This window comes from Stenella coeruleoalba, assembly GCF_951394435.1.
Source record: "Stenella coeruleoalba genome assembly, chromosome: 11".
Classification (NCBI taxonomy): Eukaryota; Metazoa; Chordata; class Mammalia; order Artiodactyla; family Delphinidae; genus Stenella; species Stenella coeruleoalba.
In genome coordinates, this window is record NC_137157.1 from 51316803 (window position 1) to 51335631 (window position 18829).

The 18829-nt window shown below is 40.6% G+C and overlaps 1 protein-coding gene across 6 annotated transcripts in view; it reads right to left on the reverse strand.

Annotated features, from left to right (window-relative positions):
- LEMD3 (LEM domain containing 3) overlaps window positions 1-6775 on the reverse strand; it is a 144943-nt gene extending 138168 nt beyond the window's left edge. For all 6 annotated transcript variants that reach the window (XR_013830655.1, XR_013830656.1, XR_013830657.1 and 3 more), the window contains exon 1: window positions 4346-6775. Coding sequence is in view for 1 of the 6 variants with exons in the window: in XM_079938327.1 (XP_079794453.1) it covers window positions 4346-5903 (1558 nt within the window). In the remaining 5 variants the exon portion in view is untranslated. The remainder of the gene's footprint in view (window positions 1-4345) is intronic.
- Window positions 6776-18829: the final 12054 nt, after the last annotated feature.

Here is an 18829-nt window from a genome sequence, read left to right on the forward strand (position 1 = left end):
ATTTAAGATGAAAATATAAAATTGGGAGGTATTAGCCAGTAGAGTGGATAAAACTGCCTAGGAAAACTGTACGAAAGGATAAGAGTTCCAGAGACCACCAATATTTAAAACACAGGCAGACAAATAAATGAAAAGTACAAGAGAGTGGTGATACGGAAGTTTGGAAAGGAGAGAGTTTCACGAAGAAGGGAATTGTCAATGTATTGAATGTATAAAAGAGGTGAAGAGAAGAACTTTAAAGTTTCTCTCGGTTGGCAATTGAGTAACTGGTGACAGAGAGGTTACAGAGGAATGGATGGTTAAAAAAAAAAAAGCTAAACTAGACAGGGGTTGAGTGAATGGCAGGGGAGGAAAGAGTAATCTTGACTGAGATGAGACTAAGAGCTAGAGAACAGACGGTTAAAGAACATTTTCAAGATGGCAGAGATTTTAGCATTTTTATAGGGCTAGAAAGGGACCAGTGAAATGTGAGATTTTTAAATTATGCCTTTGTATTTAAACTTACTATAAGAAAAGTTACCCATTATACAATACTAAGTGAAAAAAGAAATTGAAGAATATGTATAGTAGGCTGTTACTTAAAATAAAATTCAGACTGTTTTATGCCTTTCAAGTTACTATCATTACCTTGTGTTAGCAACTATCTGAAATTCTTATTTGTTTAGTTGCCTATCTTCCCCCCTAGAATGTAAGCTCCATGAGAAGAGAGATTTCATCTGCCTTGTTCTCCACATATTCCTGCTGCTTAAAATAGTGCTTGGCACATAGCAGGCACTCTACTGTTGAATGAAAATGTGTATGTGCACACACACATACATATATATGAATGCATGTATTTACATGAAAAGCATAAAGAAAGTTCTAATTTATTATTTGAACTTATTTATGCCAGGGGTGAGTGTGAGACTAGGAGGAGAGGTAAACAATACTGATTCATTTTTTGCTTCATAGATCTCTATTCAAATTTTCTACAAAAATCATGTCTTTTGTAACTGAAAAACAACTTTTAATAATGATCAGATGAGCCTAAGAAAGTTAATCTATTCTGCCTCTCTATTTTCTTTTGGTGGGTTGTCTTGATCTAATCTGACTACAGGCTGATCCTTGAGCTGTTTTGGTAGGGCAGTTCAAAGTCAGAATTTTAAACCTTAGAGCTGGAAAGAACGTAGACATCATCTAAGCCAACTCCCTAGTTTTACAGATGAGAAAGCAGACACTCATAGTAATTTAATAAAAGGTAACTTAATTAATAAAATTAGGGTACTGATGAGAAGTTTTTAAAGAACAAATGATTAGGAACTATTTAAAAGGCTAATCTATTATATGCTATACATAATTTAAATGATAACTAATGAAAGCTTACTAAAGCTTATTCTCACATATAACCTACAATCTTCTGGTGAAATTATTACTCAAAGTAAAACTATTTCCTTAAGCACACTATTTGACCAATGAACCCTACAGTTAAGCACTGGCTAACCATTATAACATGACAAAGGATTCAGAATACACAAATATAGGGAGTGAAGTTATTCACCGTTAGGTGTGCAAACTAACTGAACTAACAGGCACTTCTTTCTACCAGGATACACAATAGGTCAAGTATATATTACATTTAAGGATTGATCACACTTTGACTCAAATGTCTGTATCAATGTCTACAATGTGTATTTAATAGAATTTAATAAAAATTAAATTTTGAATAGGTAAGTAATACATTACTAAGTATTTAGGGAAATGACTTAACTATTTCTCTTTACATATATACTGTAGTTTACCAGGAATACAACAAATTTTATCTAAACTTCTGAATATCACTTTGAACTTGTTTACAAACTATCTCATTTGATCCTCACAACAACCCCATAGACAGCAGAAATTATTAGTCCCATTTAATATATAAGAATGAGGCTCAGAAGTTAACTTGACTAAGGTCATTTTGACAAGTCCTAGGACCCAGATCCTCTACCTCTTAGCCACTGTTCTTTCCATCACCCAAGCTACCTCATATTTACCATTTATTAAAGGGCAAACCACTTTATAATTTCCTTCCTTCCACAATGGTGGAGGTGCGGAGGGAAGGTACCTAAGCCCTAGCAATCCTATCCCTTTCTGTTCCATTTGAAAGTTTGGTACATAAGAAAATATTAGCCATTCATCTTAATAGTGACAAGAAAGATGTGACAAGTCACCTTAGTTGAGAATTGTGCACATCAGTAATTCCTACCAAGTATTCAATTATTTCCTTAATTCTAATAAAAGTATCCTCTTATTTAGAAAGCTCTCTAGGGCTTCCCTGGTGGCGCAGTGGTTGAGAGTCCGCCTGCCGATGCAGGGGACACGGGTTCGTGCCCCGGTCCAGGAAGATGCCACATGCCGCGGGACGGCTGGGCCCGTGAGCCATGGCCACTGGGCCTGCGCGTCCGGAGCCTGTGCTCCACAACGGGAGAGGCCACAACAGTGAGAGGCCCGCGTACCGCAAAAAAAAAAAAAAAAAAAAAAAAGCTTCCTATTAGAAAGCTCTCTATAAACAATACCCAAAGTAGTATGGGCTTAATAGTTAAAAAAAATCTGAAACCAAATCTCAGTCCTATCACTCACTAGCTGCTCAACTGTGGGTACATTTCTTAACTTCGAGTCTCACTGTCCTCATCTCTAGAGTGACGATGACACCATCTACCTCTGTGAGTTGTTGAGCAGATTGAGTGATAATATGTGCAAAGCCTTTAGTTCTTAGAAAAGGGCCAGAACACACCAAGTTCTGTTGGAGAAACAAACATGCAGGAAGGCACTGCTCATGGGTAATGTCATTTATGTGAACTTTACTAGTATAACTCCTAGTGTGACCTTACTTCTTGTCTCTCTCCAATATCTGGGGCAGGATACAATATATCACTCTTGCTCCCAGGGTACCAATTTACAGTGCGTGCTGGATTTCAGCCCTCTTCTAAATCCTCTAGTTAAGGAATATCATAATCTATTATTTGACTACCTTAGAATTGGCCATACCAAACCAAAGCTTACACTATTTTCACTCCACTCTTTAAGTCTGCTAACTGCATCATTCACTATTTTGAAATAAAATAAGAGTAAGCCAATTTTATAAATACAAATCATGATACAGCGAATTCATGTTGGGTGAAAAGGGCAGGAATTTTCAGGGGGCAGGGGGAGGGGAGAAGGACCTAACATTGAGAAATTATGTATTCAGCAGTCCATCATGCACTAAATTTACTTTCTCTCTTTTAATCTTCCCAGGCATTATTCTAATCAAGATTAGCATCGTTTTACAGATTTTGCAAGGGAAGCTTAAACCCTGGCTCACTCCTCCTCGCTCAAGGTACTATAACCTACAGGAAGGCTCTTGCTCAACTCAAGGCCTTTCCTCCTCCTCTTGTAATCTCTGCCCAGAATGCTCTCCTGTCTCCTACAAGGCCGTCGCCTTCTCCTGCTACAGGGCTCACTTCAAATAGTTCCTACTCTCTCTATCTCTAAAGTAGAATACACCAATTACTCCATCCTTCTTTCCTTCATAGAACACAAAGCCATCAGTATTCATCTTCTTCCTGTGTTGAAGGACAGCACAGATGATGCTGGCTTAATGAATGAGTGAACACACCTGCCTACAGACATTTAGCAAGTAAAAGGCAGGGCCTGGAGACCAATCCAGATTAACCTGACTGCAAACCCCTGCAGTTCCCTACCTCTATTTTTTTTCACTGGTGGAAGGGGAGGTGCTTTGGGCTGGGAAATCAATGTAGAGGTATGCCTTCCTACTTTCTATCTGTATTCATTCACTTTAAAGAAATTACAGAACCACCTACACATATACTTAATACTACAAACCATTTAACCAGAATTTCAAGAGATCTTACATTGCCTTTTAGAACCACAACTCAATTTGGGAAAACAAAAACAAACAAAAAACCCACTGCGTTTATGATGCCCCTAAACAATCAAAATACCTCCAAACTGTTGAGTAATTGGATTGGCAACTCCACATATGGTTATTTAAGGCCAAAAGAAAATTTAAGTCACACGTATAAATAAATGCATTTTACTACCAGACTTGCTTGTAATATTTTGTTCTTTTATAAGATGTTCTGAATTTCCCAACACTTCATACAGAAAAATCTTAAGACCAGCCATGGGATTATCATTCTTATCGTGGTAATCATGTTCTTTCTTAAAGAAAGATGATACGAATGCACTCCATCTGTTGTGTTTCACTATTAAACCATGTTCTTGCAGACAGAAGTCACCTCGGGTAAAACGCCCAGTGCGGTGAGAGCCGACCACTAACAACATTCCCTTTGTTGCCTTCCCCACGGGGTTTAATACTTACTGCTGAGTCCTCCATCCTCGGAGACTCCTGTCCCTCTCATTCCTAGGTAAGTCAGTCCCAATATGAGGAAAAATAGGCAGGCAGCAGTTAAGAGAAACATCGACAAGTAGTGGGCACTGAAACCCCCAGTTGGGGACACCTCCTCCCGTTTAAATTGCTGGAGAAGTTCCTCCTCAGGTTCGGAAAGCTTCGGTTTGTTATATGTGTTCTTCAGGTAGGTATGATTGGAGCCCGTATGATTGGAGTGATTGATCCTGAGTGAACCAGAGGCGGCCACCGCCGCACTGGGAGGGAGGCTGTTGGAAAAAATCCTGGGGGAGTCCACGCCGAAGGCCACACCGCCGATATGATTATTGGTTTTAAGAAGGGAGCCTGTGGACGAATCCAAGGTTGAGTCCACGTCCGCGAGCGGTGGCTGCAGGAGAGGAGCCAGTTTCTTAGCGTTAACGCGGTATCTAGGAATGGGGCTGGAGTCCGGGGGATCAAACCCTCCTCCCTGCTCCGCCGCCGCCGCCGCCGACGACGACGACTCTTCGACGTTTCGGCTCCTGTCTAGACTCCCAGCGGCCGCCGCCCTGTCATTCATCGCGATTCCTCCCCCTCCCTGAACTGAGGTCTCCAGTCGGCCACCGGCCGATTTCGCAGGCAGGGGAGAGAGAGGCTTACTATGGCCCCGCCTGGGCCGATGCCGGGAAAGGGAGTCGTCCTTCAATACCTGTCTGCTGGAGGCCACGTCGTCGTCCTCCTCTTCTTCCGAGTCCGAATAGTTCTCCCGGCAGCTGTAGGGGAGAAGCCGGCTGCCATTCACGGTCCGGCCGGACCACAGCGGCTCCTCGGCCTCCGGGTCCCTATCCTCGCCGTCCTCTCCCTCCTGCTCCCCGTCATCCGCCGCCCCATCTCTCCCCGACGGGCTCTGCAGCTCGGCAGCCGCCGGCCTCCTGGCCCCCCACCACGAGTGGGGCTTTCTCCGCTCGGCCGAGTTGCTGTTAGTCACCTCGCTGGAGGCCAGGGGCGCCGACGTCGGTTTGAGCCCGCGATACTGGAGCGGAGCCCGGTCTTTCCTCCCGCCGCCGCAGCCGCCGCCGCCGCCCCCGCCGCCGGCCTGGTCCCGGGGACTGGCCTCCACGTCCGACTCGTCCGAGCTGAAGCCCAGCAGTACTTTGCTGCCAGCCGTGGGGGCGGCCGAGGCGCCCCCGGGCCCTCCCAAGGGGCTCTCCGGGCCAGAAGCCGAGATCCGGCCCAAGCCTCCAGGAGTCCGTAAGTAGGAGAGGTCGCCTGAGACCTGCCGGACCCCCATCCCCACGGCCGCCGCCGCTGCTCCCGCGGCGGCGACCGTGGCGGTTGCCGTGTTATTGTTATTACTGTTCCGCGTCTTGGTGCTGCGGCCCCCGGACCGGTGCTGCTGCTGCTCTTCCTCTCGAAGCTTCTTCAGCTTCTTGAGGTAGACCGGGCGGGTGCTCTCCGTCACTGGGCCAGGAGACAGGCCGTAACGGCGGAGCTGAGAGAAAAGCTCCTCATCCGAGAGCTGTTGAGGCGCCGAAGCCGTTGCTGCCGCCATTTTCTCTCCAGGGTGTTTTACAAGCTCCGCGCTACCGGAAGTGACGCGCCGCCCTAGACCCTGAACTAGACCGGACTGCGTCGCCCTCCCAGCGCGACTGGCGCCTTGGCCAATGGGAGGCACGGGAGGAGCTCACCTGAGCGGGAAAGGGCCACCTGAGTCGCGCGCGGCAGAGAGTTCTGCGCTTTCACCTCGGGGTGCCAGCGCCTTCTTCCCCTTCCTTTCTGTCACCTTCTCCGGCTGTTCTCCGCCCTGCCCTTCCCAGCGCCTCTCCCGGGAACTGCCTCTTGCCAAACCACACCTTGACCTCTTCTTCCCAGGTTCCTGCCACCGGGCAGTAATATTGAAGGGAAAACTGAAGTTTATGGCAGTGGTTTTCTTTCATCTTGATTACCGCTGCCAAGGGGAGCTTAGAGACTTAAAGAAATCTTGATGGCCAGACGATTGGTAATTTCCCTGACTCCTGCTTCCCTCTTTTCGCTTTGTCTTTCCGACTGACTTACCAAAAAAAAAATAAAGTGAGTTACTCTCGCTGCTCATTTGAGAAGCCTCTCCTCTAACATTCCAAGGAAAAGATAGAGTAAACCAGCCCCGATACAGTTTACTTCAAGAGTAATGGCTATTCGTTCCCTAGTTAGTTGTAAGGTATTATCGTTTTTCCTCTTTTAAAATCTGATAACCTTGATAGGTCGTCGTTTTTGGAATTGAAAGAGCCAATCACATTATATGACTGAAAAAAAAGAGAACGTGCCATCCTGCTTATTTCCTTCTTAAGACCTTTTCAACCTATAGTTATTTATTTATTGTTAATATTTTTATGCATTTGTTTTCCTAATTTTTAATTTATTTATTTTCTTATCCCTTTGAACTGTAAGCTTTATGAGCAGAGGAACCTTGCTTCACCCCTTTAGTGCCTGACACTTCAGGCACGTTCAGTAAACGTTTGTTGAACTAATTAATGAATTGCAAATGTAGGATAGTGTGAGATGAATATTTTGACATGGGAGTAGTGACAGATGAAGAGGAGAAACCTTCACACACAGTCAAAAAACAGAAACGATTAAGACCTGGATATCCAACCCCCTCATTTATAGACTAGGAAATGAATCTCAGATGAAATTTTCCCAGTTTGGTAAAGATCGCTTCCCTTTTCCTCCAACACTGGCAGAGCTGACACTTCTTGAATACTTAAACCCTAGCAGCTACATGGCAGCACCTAGCACAATATCTGGCACGCTATGATAATTTTTGTCAAATAAATTATTTTTCCCTATTACGTTATACACATCTGAACGGAAAAATATGTTAGTCAAAAGCATAGATGCTAGCTTTTCAACATCCTGATAGATGCTAGCTTTTCAACATCCTGAATCCAACAGCAAAATAATGCTCAGTAACCTGAACTTTTGACTTTTCTTAGCAAAAGCTTGCTGTCTCCTCAAAAATACTCTTACGGAAGTGCCGTCTGGGCACTTCCTTGTCCTGTATCATCCTTTATTATCCTTATCCTTATTGTCCTTTATTATCCTTTGTCCTTTAAAATCTACAAATATTCCTGAATTCTAGGACTGTTAAGTACTTTAAAAAGTGCTTGACATAGAAAATTTTAGCCACTACGATGATAATGACCCCAAATTTATTACCATAATTGTCTGGGTCGGGAATCAAATGATTATAAACGTATTAGACCTGTGTCTCAGGATAGCAGAGGAGTTAAGCTGTGAGTCTGAAGTTAAGCAAAACTGCATGGGGACCCAGCCCTGTCGCTTACTTTCAACATTTGTTCCACACCCTACTGACTCTCCAGGTAGGAATCATAGAAGTCAGCCTCTGATTTTCAGGAATCTTTTGATATCCTATAAGGATTTGAAGACCATTTATATTTCTGCCTGGGACTTAGGGCAAGTTATTTAATCTTTCTGAGCCTTAGTTTCTGTATAAACAAAAGAGAGATGATGAACCTTCCTCAGAAGGCTTTTTTTTTTTTGCGGTATGCGGGCCTCTCACTGCTGTGGCCTCTCCTGTTGCGGAGACAGCCTCCGGACGCGCAGACTCAGCGGCCATGGCTCACAGGCCTAGCCGCTCTGCGTCATGTGGGATCTTCCCAGACCGGGGCACGAGCCCATGTCGCCTGCATCGACAGGCGGACTCTCAACCGCTGCACCACCAGGGAAGCCCCAGAAAGCTATTTTAAGGATTAAATGAGAATATGTCCGCATAATTCTTAGCACCACACCTAACACACAATGTACATTCAAATGTTAGCCAGTAATGCGCAGCCAAGCATTGTGTGTGTGTTTGGTAGCATGGCTTCTGAGAGAGAACTCCATGTAACAGCAGTTAAGGAAAATACCACTGCACAGACAGAAGTAGAAATGGTAAACCTTTGCCCAAGGCATCAAATAATCCCATTTAGTAATTAATGAAGACAAAGGGGTTTGGCAACCATAGTCGTTTTAGCCCTTGGGGGCAGAAAGATTTGGAATGAACTAGGAACCAAAGGTCTGGAGTCTCCAAGTTATGGGACTTAGGGAAAATCTTAGGTTCTCAGAACCTCAATTTATTCTTTTCTAAAATGATGATAATATTGTCTATCCTTCTTGGGCACACAATTAATATTCAATAAGTATCTGTTAAGAATAATGAATGAATGTATGTGAAAATTCTGTTCAAATACATTGTTTACATGCTAGGTATTATAGCCAGATAGTCACAACAATGAAAACTACAATTGGTATAAACTTTATACTTTACAAAGAGATTTTATATACAAGGTCTCATGGAGTCTACAAGAAACCTTTTCTCCTTAAAGATACTGAGGGCATGATTTATTGCATGGAAATATGTGGGGTTATAATTACCCTTTGAGCGTTTGAGCAGATCTTATACTTTCTCAGGAGAACCTTCACTGACCCAGCACTGTCACTACCTGCTTCCAAAGTTCTCCTCATTTACCAATGGATCTTACTCCTGCTTCCAGATTGGCTAGCTTTTAAAGCACAAGCCTCTAAATTAGCAACCTGCACCCATGGTCTACAGGGAATGCAATCTCAAACTCACTCCTGCTCTACAGCTTTCAAAATTTTGACTAAGGGAAACATTTCTGAAGGATTATAGAAGGATAGGCAGTCTATCTCTTCCTCTATATGTTTTTAATATTCTCTCTGCCTTAAACCTGCTGGTCAGAGACCAGTGAAGCTTGGGCCACATTGCTAACACCATACTCCCCCTGGTTCCCAGTTAAAATACCTATTGCCATATTTCCCTTCATAGTCAGGACATCAGCCTTTATTGAAGGACCTTCTAAAGAATGATATGACACTCAGCATTATGTTCACAGATATTGTTAAGTGTTTACTTCCTTAGAGAATGTCCTTTCAGGCCTCAGTATTAGAAATAGTTGTACTTTTCCAGACAACTCATTTGGGTTTTGGATTGGTTTTGCTTTGTTTAATCTATTTATCATTATTTTTTATTGAGGTAAAATTCACATAGCATAAAATTAACCATTTAAAAGTGCACGATTGGTGGCATTTTGTACATTTACAAAGTTGTGCAACCATCACCTCTATCTAGTTCCAAAACATTTTCAACATTCCCAAAGGAGACCCCATACCTATTATGCAGGTGTTCCCTATTTCTCCCCCTCTTCAGCCCCTGGCAACCTAATCTGCTTCCTGTCTCTATGGATTTAACTATTCTGGATATTTCATATAAATGGACTCATATGATAATGTGACCTTTTGTGTCTGACTCCTTTCACTTAGCATTTTGAAATTCATCAGGATGTAGCATGTGTCAGTACTTCATTTCTTTTTCATGACTGCATAGTATTTCCTAGTAAGGATATACTACATTTTGTAGATAATTCATCCATTGATGGGAATTTTGGTGGTTTCTACCTTTTGCTATTGTGAATAATGCTGCTATGATGTACAAGATGTACACTGATGCACAAGTATCTGTTTGAATACCTGTTTTCAATCATTTTGGGTGTGTACCTAGGAATTTCAGTTCATATGGTAATTGTATATTTCACTTTTTGAGGAATCACAAAACTACTAATTTGTTTTTAACCTTATGGATGGATGCTGTTGGTTTGCTGACTTGCCATGTTTCCCTGTTTGAGATGACAGCTAGGAAGTTCATACTCAATTTTGTGTCCCAACTATAGCAAGTGTTTAGGGCTCCATAGCATATATTTAAAACATTAATCCCATTTCTAATGCCATCTAAATTTTCTGACTTTATATTCATGTGCCTCATTTTAGAAAGTGATTTCAATTTTATTTTCTCTTCCAAAGATGATATGCATCTTTTTAGCTGTCTTTTAATTATTTGGGGAATACCATATAATTCCTTTGACAATCCAAAGAGTAGGTTTTATTAGTTTTCATCTTTTACAAATAAGGAAACTGAGGTTAGAAAAGTTACTTGATTCAAGTCTCAAGAACCAGATGGAAAACTGAAACCTATGACCTCAGAGTCCAAATTTCATGTTCTCTCCACTATAGCACACCACTTCTTGAATACCTTTCTTAATTCATACAGTAATATGTGTAAAAATAAACTTAGCTCCCTCTTTTCTCACCCATCCTAAAGAGGGAGTAGTCTGTAATGAGGTGAGGAAGAGGACAAAAGATTTTACAATTGACCTATTTCTTAGTTTTATTTCTACATGCAACAACTAGAAAGAAAGCTCAGAAATATAAACTGATTATTTCACTTAACTTTTTAGCAGATCAAAGAAGTAACACAATATCATAATGATGTTATCACTTAACTTCTCTTAAAGTGCCTCAAGGATGTCTTCACTAGTTCGATCTACAAAGCTCCTGATGTTTATTTTCCTTTTTAATTGCTTAACTTTTATTCAACACTAACAGTGATTCTAAGGAAGAAGCCAGAATAAACAGGCTGAAAATACAACATGGTATTGAGAAATGTTAGATAAAATTCTTATCCTATGTTGTTGTGAGAATTAGCCAAGAAAGTTTCATAGCAAGAGCATCTGTTTTATTTTTCTGTATATAACTCAAACAGGTAAGGAACGGTCATACAACTCCAGTAAACAACATACATATGATTGATAATTATAATCTACTCTGTGCAAGAAGGTGAATTGCTAAATCATGTACTGGGAGTCGTAGAGAGTATTTCACATTAATATGTGAGGGACAAGTGTCTAAAAGTTGCGAGATTTGAGTTCTATTTCCAGTTCTGCAGTTAATTGTAGTAATATTTTACATTTTTTAAATTGCCTCATAATCAATAGCACCTTTTCATGATCTCATTTGATCTTTCCACCAACCCTAATAGGCAAGCAATTATAATCCTTGTTCTGTAGAGGAGAAAACTAAGGCTTAAGAAAGTTTGATCATTTGTTCTTTATGAGAGCTTACTAGATGAGGTCCAAAATCATTCCTAGATTGTCTCACCCTAAGTTCACTGTTCTTTCCAGCCCACCACAATACCTCATATGAGTTGACTGTACTTCACAGAATGAGTCACTTAACCTTTTCTCTTTTAGTTTCTTCATCTGTAAAATGAAGAAGTAAGAATACTTGACCATTAAGGTCTCTTACAAATTCAAAACTTTCTGAAAGTACTTTCGTATAATACTTCTTATTGTACATTTTTATTAGACTTATTTATATACTTGCCTTATTTCTCATGTTCTTTGAGATAAGGATCTGTGTCTGATTGAAATTTGCATCTCTCCAAGCTCCTGGCTTATTAAGTGATACCACATGTCACAGAATAGTATTAGAAAGACTTGCAGGTGACACACAAAGAAGAAATACATTAGGGATAAGACTCGTATAGGGTTATCTAGAAATAGGAGAGAAATGTGAGTCTACAAATTCAGCATGCAGTTTAAGGAATACACCTGTAAAGAGGCTTATGACCCAGACTGCTCTAGAGATTTGGTTTCCTTAAGCAGCAAAAGGCATCTTAACACCAAAGTTTTCTGTCCCACATCATATAAGCAATGGTAAAGAGATCTGAACGCCTCAGTTTATGATTATCTATTCTTTTCAATGCAATCCTTTAGTGTTATTTGTTATACAGGAACTTCATAGGAGATAGGCATAGAGAATCATCAGGTTTGTGTTTTATAATACTTTCAAACTTTGGGTTATGTATCCTTTGATGTTTCTTATCCATCCTTCCCAGAAGCTTAAGCATGGAGAGAAGGGATAACGGGGAGAGGACCACTTTTAGTTTTTGTTGATGGGATGGAAAGCTTTGTCTCCCATCACTCATGACTGAAACTTGTTCCTGACCCCTGCTTGCCTCTAAATAAGATCAATTCTGGCCACCCATACATGAGGAACATTTCTTCTTCTTTTTTTTTTTTTGGCTGCATTGGGCCTTCGTTGCTGCGCACGGGCTTTCTCTAGTTGTGGTGAGCGGGGCTACTCTTCATTGCAGTAGGTAGCCTTCTCATTGTGGTGGCTTCTCTTGTTGCGGAGCATGGGCTCTAGATGCATGGGCTTCAGTAGTTGTGGCACGTGGGCTCAGTATTTGTGGTGCACTGACTTAGTTGCTCCGCAGCACGTGGGATCTTCCCAGACCAGGGCTTGAACCCGTCTCCCCTGAATTGGCAGACGGATTCTTTACCACTGCGCCACCAGGGAAGCCCTGCAACTTACATTTTTGATCAGTATTTTAGTTGTGCAATTCAGATGTATGTAACTCCAATTCAGGCATTTTCCCTATATCAAATCAATGAATGTCATGCCAACTTTTCAGTTGCTCATGTGTATTTTGTCAAGTCTCTAATTAAGACTACTGGGTTTGTTCATTCACTTGTTCAACAAATATTTATTGAGTGCTTATTGTGGGCCAAACATTGTTCTAGGTGATGGAGATACTACAGTGAACAAAATAACATCATAGACTTTACATTTTAGCTCAAGAATATAGACATTAACAAATAACATGTAACGGGTCAGCTAATGATAGGTGCTAAGAAGAAAAACAAAACAACGTAAATGGGATAGGGCGTAAAGGTGACAGGTGGATGATGCTATCTCATGTGGGTCGTTAGGAAGACCTTTCTGATAAAGGGCCATTTGTGTAGGCATCTGAAGGGAATGGTAAGGACAAAAACCCAGAGTGAGAATGTGCAAGGTGGGATCCTGCTTTCACAGAAAGGAGACCAACATGGCTGGTGAAGAGGGGTGGGGTGGGGCATGAGCCATGGAAGACGAGGTCAGAACAGCGGTGGAGAAAGAATGGAGATCTTGTAAGGTCTTTTAGGCGATGGTAAGTACTTTGGATTTCACTCTGGGTGAGATGAGAAACCAAAGTAGGGTTTTGAGGAACAGAGCAACGTGATCTAATTTACTTGTAAGACCTGTTGTGTTGAGAATAGACTTTAGGAGAGGAAAAGGAAAGAAAAGAGATAAGTTAGGAGGCTATTGCAAAAATCCAGGTGAACAAGATTATGGGTTGGAACATAGTAGTAGGGGGTGGAAGTAAGAAGCATTGGGATTCTGAATATATTTTAAAGGTAGAACTAAGCAGGATTTACAGATTGGATGTTAGATATGATGGAAAGGAGTCAAGAATGACTCCAAGTTTTGGGGGCTGAGTATCCAGAAGAAAGGAGTTGTTATTTACTGAGATGTGGCAGCCTGGAGATACAATATTTTTCGGGGAGAGTCAAGAGATTCATTTGGATGTGTTATGTTTGGGATTTCCAAGTAAAAGAGTCTGATAAACAGATGTATTATGAGTCTGGGCTAAAGTTATAAATATGAGTATCAGCAGCATATGGATGGAATTTAAAGCCATGGAAAATAACTAGATAGAAAAGAGAAAATGTAAGGGAACTGAGCCCTGAAGTACTGCAACATTTAGGGGATGAGAAGATAACACGAAACCTGCAGAGGAGACTAAAAACAAGCTGGTGGTGTGTGAGATAGAGAAAAACTAAGAAAGTGATGTCTTGGAAGGTGCTAAGCCAAATTTCCGAAGATTCTCCTCATCTACCCTCCCTGTGGGTAATGGACTCTTCCCATGAAGCCCTAAAGTTGATTATTGCCCCAACGTTAAGGGACTCAAATATAAATCTGAGCAAATTTATAACTAATTAAACTAAATTAAGTAAAACTAAATTAAAAACTAATAAATGTTTATAAAGTGTCATACAGTAGTGGGATTATGAATAATATAATATGAATTTTGCTTTAATCGTTTTAAATGTTTAATCACGTTTTTAATAAAAATTAGCTTTGTAAAAGAATCTGAGGTAAGGTCCCAACTCATCTTTCTCTTCTTCGTTCGTATTAACTTATGTTCCCTTCTTAGCATTTTGACATTTTTGTGTAAAAGTCCAAGTGGTGCATTTTTTCTAAAGGAAAGAAGTAATTGATGGCTAATGTCTGAATCATTTAAACTTCTTATGAAAAGATTAACTATATTTAAACAAGATGCATTATTGTTATTAAAGTCTTTAGTACCCATGGTTTTTGGGTGGGGTCTGAGCTACAAAACTTATATTCAGTAAGTGGAAAATTCTTTCTAGTTGAGCCCAAGTGGTTCTTTAATTACTTACCTAAACTTCTTGATTTCAATTTGGTGTTTTAGGACTCTTAAAAGGCTTTAGCTCTTATAGGCCCTGCACCTCTGCTCCTATTTGAAATGCAGCATGAGTATCTTAGTCATTATAAAAGCCACCAGACATGTACCTTAATGAAGACAAATGTGCAAGTAAGATTTGTGTTATTCTTGAGTGTGGGCCAGCATGACAGCTTTTCAAAAATTCAAAAGCTGAGAGGGATCTTAGAAAGTATGTAGGCAAATCCTATTGTTTTTAGGTTAAAAAAATAAAGCCTAGGGCTTCCCTGGTGGCACGGTGGTTGAGAGTCCGGCTGCCGATGCAGGGGACGCAGGTTCGTGCCCCCATCCAGGAAGATCCCTACATGCCGTGGAGTGGCTGGGCCCGTGAGCCATGGCCGCTGAGCCTGCGCGTCCGAAGCCTGTGCTCCGCAACGGGAGAGGCCATAACAGTGAGAGGCCCGCGTACCGCAAAAAATTAATTAATTAATTAATTAATTAAAAAAATAAAGCCTAGCAGGTTATATTATTTGTCCAAGGTGCCTCAACTAGTTAGTGAGAAAATGAAGGTTAGAACGCAGGCATCCTCAGACCAGCTCTCTATACTATGGAGCTATATTTTAAGGGGGAAAAAAGTAACAGGATAAGAGAAGAAGCTTAGGAGTTCCCTGGTGGTGCAGTGGTTAAGAATCCACCTGCCAGTGCAGGGGACACGGGTTCGAGCCCTAGTCCGGGAAGATCCCACATGCCGCGGATTAACTAAGCCCGTGCGCCACAACTAATGAGCCTGTGCTCTACAGCCCGCGAGCCACAACTACTGAGCCCGTGTGCCACAATGACTGAAACCCATGTGCCTAGAGCCCGTGCTCTGCAGTAAGAGAAGCCACCGCAATGAGAAGCCCACACACCTCAACGAAGAGTAGCCCCCACTCACCGCAACTAGAGAAAGCCCATGAGCAGCAATGATGACCCAACGCAGCCAAAAATAAAATATAAATAAATAAATAAATTTATATTAAATAAAAAAGAGAAGACATTTGTCTGATTGTAACTTGGTTAAGGGTCTCTGGCCATTTTTCTTATTTTATATCAATACTCCTTTGTCACTGCCATGATCTCACTGAACAACCCTATTGAATGGCAGAAGCAAGTTATTATAATTCTCACTTTATATAGGCAATAAAATTGAGGCATAGAGTTTCATTCACTTCTCCAAGATCACAAAGCTAGTACATGTGATAGTACCTAGGTCTTCTGAATTCTATTTAATTTTTCTTTCAATAATTAATCATATCAGGAGAAATATTTAAATATCTAGCAAAATAATCTCAGCAAAAGTACAAAACAAAACAACAACAACACTTTTGAGGTGCATACCAGTTGGAAGACAAGGGGGACAGGCTGATGATGGAAAATGTAATGGCTGAAAAAATAGTAACAACTAACAGTGTTGCCATAGTAGCAAAACTGAGCAATTAGAAGCATCGATGCAAATGTCTTTGAACAAAAAGAATCAAATTCTATGAAAGAAGTAATTTTTGGTCAGTCCTTACATTGTTTCAAGATACCAACTGCGCAAATGCAAAGATGAGTAGATTTGAATTAACATCGATTTCTGGGTGAAGACATGGGAATTTTCGTTCATTAAAAACAGAATGGCTTCAATGTTATGACACGGCTGCCAGAAAAGCTACTGTAACCCTACGTGACAGTGATAAAAGGATGTATGTAGTGAAATTCGCTGGTTATGCTAAAATTGTATCACCATGTTAATCTTGGTGCCACTTTTTATTTTTTTTCGATACGCGGGCCTCTCAACCACTGCGCCACCAGGGAAGCCCCTTGGTGCCACATTTTAAGAAGGACACTAAAAACCTGAAGTTCGTATAAGAGGCTGACCAGAATGGAAGTCTGGAAGCCATTTGAGCCATTGAGGAACTTTTTAGGAACTCGGGCATTAATTTGAAAATAAGGAGAATTAAGTGTTCTCTAAATTTATTCATTCACTCAACTAAAATTTATTGAGTGCTTACTACATGTCAGATTAGGTAGGGCCTTCTAGGTGACTGCAAAGACCTTGTCCAGTTTCTGCGTGAGTTGGGGAGCCATGTGGAGGATTTTAGATAGAGGAATGACTGTATCTCACGTGTTTTTGAGGCATCATTCTGGGAGTTATGTTGCAAAATAGGCTGTTGGGGGTGGGGCTAGGGTGGAAGCATGGAGACAAATCAGGTTACTGAAATAATCAGGCAAGAGCTGATGTTGTTTGGACCAGAGTGGTGGCAGTGGAGGAAAAGAGAAGTGATAGGATTTAGGATATATTTTGAATTTGGGATATATTTCATATATGTGAAGGGTTTTTTTAGGTTAAACTTAGTTTAAATCTCTGTGTCTCCAGAAGATAGCACCAGGATCCGTGGATGGTGTTGGGAGGGGAAATGGGAGCAGGAGGATGGGGTTTGCCAATTGACAGACTTTTCAATGGCAGAGAGAAGAAGTGGGGGGTGGGGGCAGAGCTGGAACATGAGTCTCTCCCTCTAATGTCATAGCATTTTGACTCAGTGTCACAGAGGGAGACAACACTCATAGCTGCAAGAAATATTATAGAATTTCAAAAAGTTCATGAAATTAGCAATATAAATTGCAAAGCATAAAACTGCTATTATATTTGTTCCACAATAGTGTAAAAACAATAAATTTTTTACAAAATATAAAAGGAGAAGAAAGACTATGACCCACCACTTTCTTAAAGAGTCACTTGGAATTACTAATAACAAGTTATCTGCATGACCGTCACCACCTCACACGCCCATTCATCCCACAATCATTTTTTGCACTCTACAACTATGAAACATAAGAAGTAACTAATAGGGGAATTCCCTGGCTGTCCAAAGGTTAAGATTCAGTGCTTTCACTGCTGTGGCCCAGGTTCAATCCCTGGTGGGGGAACTAAAATCCCGGCCAAAAAAAAAAGTGACTAATAGAAAAATGAACAGCAAGGCTAAATATAGACGAATATTTCTACTTCAAAATGGTCTGATGTAAAAGTAATTGAAATTGGACTCATAGGACATGAACACCATACCTATGCCATTTGGGGAAGAAGAATTGAAATGTGGGCTGAAAGCAAGTCTAACATAAATGCAAAGGAGGACTCTTAACTAGTAAAGGTATCACAATAATGGACTGATTTTTTTTTTATTGAAGTGTAGTTGATTTACAATGTTGTGTTAGTTTCTGGTGTACAGCAAAGTGATTGCTATATATATATATTTTTTTTCCCCTGTGCTATACAGTAGGACCTTGTTGTCTTGTTGTTTATCTATTTTATATACAGTAGTTTGTATCTGATAATCCCCTTTTGGCCATCTGCATGTCTTCTTTGGAGAAATGTCTAGGTCTTCTGCCCGTTTTTTTGACTGGGTTGTTTGCTTTTAGTCTACGAGCTGTTTGTATATTTTGGAAATTAACCCCTTGTCGGTCATATCGTTTGCAAATATTTTTCTCCTAGTCCGTAGGTTGTCTTATTGTTTTGCTTATGGTTTCCTTTGCTGTGCAAAAGCTTGTAAGTTTGATTAGGCCCCATTCATTTATTTTTGCTTTTATTTCTATCGCCTTGGGAGACTGACCTAAGAAAACATTGTTATGGTTTATGTCAGAGAATGTTTTGCATGTGTTCTCTCCTAGGAGTTTTATGGTGTCGTGTCTTATATTTAAGTCTTTAAGCCACTTTTTTATTTTTGTGTATGCTGCAAAGGAGTGTTCTAACTTCATTGATTTACACGCGGCTGTCCAGCTTTTCCAACACCATTGCTGAATAGACTCTTTCCTCCGTTGTATATTCTTGCCCACTTCGTAAAACATTAATTGACCATAGGTGTGTGGGTTTGTTTCTGGGCTAAAAAATCTAAAAAATAGTGGATATATGTATATGTATAACTGATTCACTTTGATGTACAGCAGAAACTAACACAACATTGTAAGTCAACTATACTCCAATAAAAATTAATTTAAAAAAATAAGAGGGATTGCTTTTTTTACTGTCCCTTTCTGATATTTCATCATTAGTGTAAAGAAATGCAACCGATTTCTGTATGCTAAATTGGTATCCTGCTACATTGCTGAAATCGTTTATCAGTTCTAGCACTTTTTGTGTAGAGTCTTTAGGGTTTTCTATGTATAGTATCGTGTCATCTGCATAGAATGGCAATTTTAACTCTTCCTTTTCAATTTGGATATCTTTTATTTCTGTTTCTCGTCTGATTGTTGTGGCTAGGACTTCCAATACAATATTGAATTGAAGTGGTGAGAGTGGGTATTCTTGTCTTGTTCTAGGTTTTACCGGGAAGGCTTACAGC